The 7040-nt window shown below is 42.6% G+C and overlaps 1 protein-coding gene across 1 annotated transcript; it reads left to right on the plus strand.

Moving 5' to 3' along the window:
- Positions 1-1569, plus strand: LOC308283106 (E3 ubiquitin-protein ligase arih1-like; the record flags this gene model as incomplete). Its single annotated transcript, XM_080723490.1, has 1 exon — positions 1-1569. One exon carries the CDS (start codon positions 1-3, stop codon positions 1567-1569), a length of 1569 nt encoding a protein of 522 aa, XP_080579616.1.
- Positions 1570-7040: the final 5471 nt, after the last annotated feature.

Below are 7040 nucleotides of genomic sequence, written 5' to 3' on the forward strand. Positions count from 1 at the left end.
ATGGAAAGATTGGGGGAGGTGCAAGTAGCAAAGCCAATCAAGTACGAACGGGAGGTATTTTCAGACCACTTCCTTTCCACAGAGGACTTTGATGAAGGAGACATGACCTCAGAGCCCGAAGAGTTTGACGTTGATCCTGCGTTGGACGGCGAGAGTGGTAATATGGATGGAAGTGGCCACGGACTGGGAAGCGACGAGGACTGCCATCATGAAGTGTTGACCACCGAGCAACTCGTCCAGCATATGTTGGATTGTATCCAGGAGGTCAACGAGGTCATCCAGAACCCTGTGACGATCACGCGCATTTTCCTCAGTCACTTCAATTGGGACAAAGAGAAGCTGTTGGAAAGGTACTTTGATGGAGACCTGGACAAGCTGTTCTCCGAATGCCATGTTGTCGATCCCAGTAAGAACTCGCAGACCCGTCCTCTGATCAACACAACATCAACTGCACGGGATGTCCCGTGTCAGATCTGCTACCTGGACTACCCCAACACTTACTTCACTGGCCTGGAGTGTGGACACAACTTCTGCAGGGAGTGCTGGGGATATTACTTGACCGACAAGATCATGAAAGAAGGAAAGACACAGACCATCTCTTGTCCTGCTCATCGTTGTGACATATTGGTCGATGACAACATGGTCATGCGTCTCATATCAGATCCAAAGGTGAAGTTGAAGTACCAGCATTTGATCACAAATAGTTTTGTAGAGTGTAACCGACTGTTAACGTGGTGTCCTAAACCCGGCTGCCATAACGTCATCAAGGTCCATTTTCCAAATGACACGTCTGTGAGGTGCAAGTGTGGCCATCAGTTCTGCTTCAGCTGCGGAGAAAACTGTCATGATCCTTTGAGGTGTGAGATGCTGAGGAAATGGACCAAGAAGTGTAACGATGACAGCGAAACTGCAAACTGGTTCGAAGCAAATACCAAGGGCTGTCCAAAATGCCACGTCACCATAGAGAAAAACGGCGGCTGCAATCACATGATTTGTTGGAAGCAGAGCTGCGGATTTGAGTTTTGTTGGATCTGCCTGGGTCCACGGACACACTATGGTGCCCATGTCTGCAATAGTTATGCTGAAGACAGAGACAAAAGAAGGGTAGAAGAATCCAAGGCAGCCTTGGAGAGGTACCTGTTCTATTTCAACCGCTACATGAACCACATGCAGGGCCTGAGCTTTGAGCACAAACTCTACGATAAAGTCAAGCAGAAGATGGAGGAGGTGACGCAGAACAACATGTCCTGGATCGAGGTGAAGTTCCTGAAGACGGCTGTGGACGTGCTGGGAAAGTGCCGCCTCACGCTCATGTACACCTACGCCTTTGCCTTCTACCTCAGGAAGAACAACCAGTCCATTATATTCGAGAACAACCAGGCGGATCTGGAAAACGCCACCGACGTGCTGTCCGGCTACCTGGAGCGGAAGATCTCGGAGGATTCCCTGCAGGACATCAGGCAGAAAGTACAGGATAAGTTCAGATACTGCGAGAGCAGGCGAAGGGCGCTTCTACAGCATGTGCACGAAGGCTATGAGAATGACCTGTGGGAGTTCACCGAGAATTGAGGACATAGCCCCCCATGCAATGGATTATTTAGTAGCTGATGTAATTTAGTAGGACAGCACAGGTCTCTATGACCTCTCTCCCCCTGCAAACCACTTTTCTGCATTGATTTCTCCCTGATTTTGTTCATAAAATCGCATGTAAATTGTATATAAATAGAATCATACAAAGAGTAAGTGTAGTGCAATATTGTTGGTGGTGCCTAAAGGGGAGGCTGTATTTCATTTGCATGTTGCCAGTCAGCGAAGTAGGTTAGTCACAGCATATTTTCTTTTTGGTTACTTATCTTTCACATTTTGTCGATTGATAATCTCAAAGTCAGTGACTTAAAATACATGGGCTCATGGGACTATTTGACAGAGCAGGATCTTAGTAAGGAAAGTGCTTGCATGGAGGGCTCTGAATAGCAAGTCCAACTTCTCCTGACATATCAAGCTCATCTTTGCGACTGTAGAATCTGTTCTTTATGAGGATGCTGCATCAAAATGCTATGTGAAGGGAAATGAAAAAAACAGCATCAAGGAGATTGATTTTGGTTTTTGATTGATTTTATAACCAAACCGTCTTGACCATATTGAAGGTGTCATGTCAAACACAATTCATGATGCCCATTCATTCAGGGATACTTTTGAGATCACTAGTATTCAAGGTGTGTTTGTATACACATATACTTTACCAAAGAATACACAATCAGTGTGGTGAATTTAGTTATTTGTCTATTTTTGTCCTTGTTGTGATAGATGCAGTTATGAATTGTGATAGAAATCACTCAGCTGTACAAGGTCAACTGGAGCAGCTTAATTTGACTGCAGAGAAATGGACTGACACCACCAGACTGAAAAAAATAAACTTCTTTTTGTGCTTCCTGGTCTGAGGCCATACTCATGGCATGTATGGCCTGCTTGTGCGCCGGCAGCGCGTGCCTTGTTATTTATATCAGGTTGCACTTGTTGATGGTGACGTCACCAGGAATGCTGGTCCCTAATTGGCTACGGGCGTAACACAAACAGATATGTGACAGATACACCGAACAGTCGACACCAGCGTCCTCACTTCCAACATTCACCACTCCAATGGTGGCAAGCTGACACTGACAGACTCATTGGAGGCAACGTGGGGTTCAGTGTTTTGCCCAAGGACACTTCGACATGTGGCCAGGAGGAGCCGGGATTCGAACCGCCGAACCCCAGATCATTGGACAATAGCTGGGTCGTTTATGGCACTTCCATGACCGTGGTGAGCAAAGGTCCGTTTCTCAATGGATTTGTCATCTAGGAGGGTCATTAAACAAAATTGGCCGGGGTGTATTTTTTAAAATGGCGGGCAAATAGGGTAATTTTCAGTCTCATTCACTTACTATACATTAAACAAGGGAAAAATTACTCCCAAAAAATCTGCTTTAAGTGGGATGTGAGGGGTCAAACTAACGTTTTTTAATTATTCTGAATCCATTGCAAGCATTTGTTTTGCACGAAAAACATTTCTTGGGCTAAAAACAGCCAACAAAACTATGGTTTAGTGATGAGTCCTCAATTTTCAGTCTTTTGGGGTCCGTTTTTAGCCCAAGGAATGTTTTTCATGCAAAACAAATGCTTGCAATGGATTCAGAATAATTAAAAACCGCTAGTTTGACCCCTCACATCCAACTTAAAGCAGATCTTTTGGGAGTCATTGTTTCATTTATATAGTGAATGAGACTGAAAATTACCCTAGCTGTGAAACATTTTGCCCGCCATTTTAAAAAATACACCCCGGCCAAATGTGTTTAATAACCCTCCTAGATGACGAAATCCATTGAGAAACGGACCTTCGCTCTCGTGGTCACGGAAGTATCGGATTCGCCCCAACTACAACCTGCTCTATACCTCCTGAGCCACAGCACCCCAAAAGTGTGTTCTATTAAATGTTTGAACATTAGATGTGGTGGACTGGTGGACATTGGGTTGGGGTTGAGCTCTCACGGTCCTCAGGGGTCACATGACTTCCCTCCATGGCTGAAAATAAACATGCCTTTTTTTTCCCACAAAGTGCACAATTTGCTATGAGAGCTGATTCACAGCACTATGTGTAAGTACTTCATCATGTGTACAGTATGAGTTCAAGTAGGAGAGTAGCACGTTTGCATGCTCAAAATCCTGTCGGCTGCGATGGCGATGCAAGTTGAAAACGCATTCCCCACCTAACACGTTGTACCTGTGTCTATATACACAACACAATATAACTAACCCTAACCCTAACCTTAATTAGTATTGTTATATTGTTATTGTTGTCGTGTTATTGTTGCACAGTATATAGACCTTATCGTACCTGCATTTTACTGTTTGTACCTGCAAGTACTAGTGGCAGATCAACCTTCTTGATTGATCACAGTCCCTTCAACTTCCATTATAGAATTTAAGTTAAATATTACTGGGGGGAAAAAGGGGAAAAAAGGGAGAGGACGTGTTTATGATTACTTATGTGGCCTACTGGCAGTGTGCATAGACAGACAGACACAGAGTCATGGTTTAAAAAGGATACATAAAACCTCAATTTCCAATTCATAACATTAGTGTAACCACATTCAACCTGGTGTCCCGATCTTGGGCATGGCCTTGTCATCAAAACTTTTAAAACAAAAAAGCTAAAAAACTAAAAAAAAGAAAAAAAAAGAAAGAAAGAAAAAAAAACATAATAATAATAATAAGGGTAAGGGGGGTAATAATAATAATAATAATAATAATGAAAAAGAAAACAGCTGGCCACTATTGGGTAGTAGGACATTGTAGCTCCTTATGAATTGAAGGATGTGCATGGTGCTACAGTCCAATAGTGAGGGTTGTCTGTCTGTCTGTCTGTCTGTCTGTCTGTCTGTCTGTCTGTCTGTCTGTCTGTCTGTCTGTCTGTCTGTCTGTCTGTCTGTCTGTCTGAATGAATGAATGAATGAATGTTGCTGAATTGTTGCTGTCGAGCTTTTAGCGTTAATTAATAACCTACTTGATAATACTGTCACACATAAAAAGTATCAAAAAGAGCAGATCTGCAAGCTGGTTTTGAGGATTGACAGGTACTGTATAACAGCGTATCCGTTACAACAGGTCTAAATGGGTTAAACCCTACCGCAGTACTTGAGGCAAAAGTATGGATACTGCTGGTCTTGTATTGCTCAACTACAAGTGAGAGTTGCTTGGTGAAGGTTGAGTACTTGTTTTAAAATGACTTATACTTCAAAAAGAAAAATACAAATGATAGCCTAATAATAAAAAGCACAGTACTCAAGTAAATGTACTGTGTTACTGTCCACCACTGCCTGCACAACACTGGTGGGTACCGTACATAGAATGGTATCTTTATTCTTCTGCTAGCTGCTATAGCTCAGGTCCATAGCGTTAGGTGTTCTCCTTATCGCTGTGTGACTCTCACTCTCCAGGCATTTGTTTCATATCGCTATAGAAAAATTGCCGCACTAGAGTAACTAAAATATTTTTCTGTCCGGTGGAATATGTTCTTTTCTGGCCAGAAAATGTATTTTACACGGAAAGTGGTGGTTCTTTCCACCAAGGGGAGTAGACACATTAACACCATCTTTGTTTTGGTGTGAGTAGCAATAGTGTATTCATTATTTTAACTAAAGTAGAGAGACTGCACTACCGGTGTTATAAAACACATTCCCGAAGAGTCACAGCGTTAATGAGAACTCCGAAAGCTATGTAATCCCCAGAGCACACAAACAACATCAGCAAGGCAGTTTGTTTAATGCTGCAATGGCTGAGTGGACAAAAACACCCACTAAAGCTGACTTTTTCCCCATCTCAAAGTTCTGGATCTCAGATGGAACAACTGTAAAATGACAGCCAAGGTAGATGATGATTAGTGTAATTTACTATTGTAAGAGCTAAATGGGCAATGGCATTATCGTTCATTTAAAGGAGCTATAGTCCACTCTTTCTTGAAAAACGTACGCTAAAAATAAAAATAATGTTTCGAAAATATTTTATAAAAGATTAAGCTTCTTATGTGTTTCTATTCAAAAATTACCACAAAAAGCGTAAAATAATGATAAAATAATCATTTTGGCCATCGTCAGGCTGACTTTGTTTATATCCCTCTTCTATTCTTTTATATGGATTGATAAGGGATGTAAACAAAGTCAGCCTGACAATGGCCAAAATGATTATTTTATGAATATTTTACGCTTTTTGTGGTAATTTTTTAACACTTATGTTGCAATGATTTTTTCTCTTCAATGTCTCGCGTTGCCATGGTTACCATAGACTTCCATGTAATTGTGCAATTGTGTAAAAAGTGCACGCCCATGCCTAGATGATGCACCACGTGTGTAGATGCTGTTCACAGCTTTCAAACAAAAAAATCTGCTTGGAAATCCGTTCAGGCATTCATGATTTATAGGCCATTATGTTTTCTTCAGATGTAAACAAACATGGCTGCCATGTTTGAAAGAATGGGTTGGTATGGGGGTTAAACATGCAATTTCGCGATCGCGATCATGCCTAATACATTTCTGGAGGTCCAAATTTTTTTTTGGAAAAAAAATATTTGAAAAAATATATATATTTTTTTTTCAAAAACGGCCCAAACTCGGGAAACTCGGGGTTGGCACAGCGTTGGTATCAATACAAACTCGGGAAACTCGGGGTTGGCACCAGATGTGAAACACATATATGATGCATAATCTTTTTTATAAAATATTTTCGACATTATTTTTTATTTTAGCGTCCGTTTTTCAAGAAAAAGTTGACAATAGCTCCTTTAAGAAAGTGTGGGGAAAGGATTTTGATTGAATGACTGATTGATTGACAAGGTCTGCTAATTTTTTTTTCTTTTTTTTCCCCGCAGATGCGGCAAGTCGTGCGGAAAGTACTGGGAGCTGATGGTAGGTCTGGTGCTCCACCTTAGCAATCCATCTCCCAGGGGTCTAGCGCATTGTAACGGGGACAGACTCCCGCGTGTTACCGGCTGATACCGACAATAAGCCACTTCCCAACCTACTTGTTGGGGCGGCAGTGGCTCAGGGTTCCCAGTTCGATCCCGGGCTCCCCCAGAGTTAGTGTGGAAGAGTCCTTGAGCAAGACTCTGAACCCCTAGTTGCTCCCGGTGAGCAGGTTGGTGCCTTGGTTTCCTCCGCCATCGGTGTATGAATGTATGTGTGTGTGTGTGTGTGTGTGTGTGCGTGCGTGCGTGCGTGCGTGCGTGTGTGTGAGTGAATGGACAATCTCTGTAAAGCGCCTATTCTGGATGCACGGGACAGACAAAACTAACCAATCACAGCGCGGAGATGCACGGGACAGGTACGGGACACGCAAAGCCACTCCTTTCACCGCTTCAAAAAAGAGTCCGTACCATCTGTGCTAGTGGTTCTTAATGTTTGTAATTTCAAGGACCCCCAGTTTGAAATTCATTAGACCACGGTCCCCCAATTTGATACTATTTCCATCTCCGGGACCAGAATCATTGTAAAATCCTTAGTGTTAAT

The sequence above is a fragment of the Nannobrachium achirus genome (assembly GCF_963921795.1).
Source record: "Nannobrachium achirus genome assembly, chromosome: 4".
Taxonomy (NCBI): Eukaryota; Metazoa; Chordata; class Actinopteri; order Myctophiformes; family Myctophidae; genus Nannobrachium; species Nannobrachium achirus.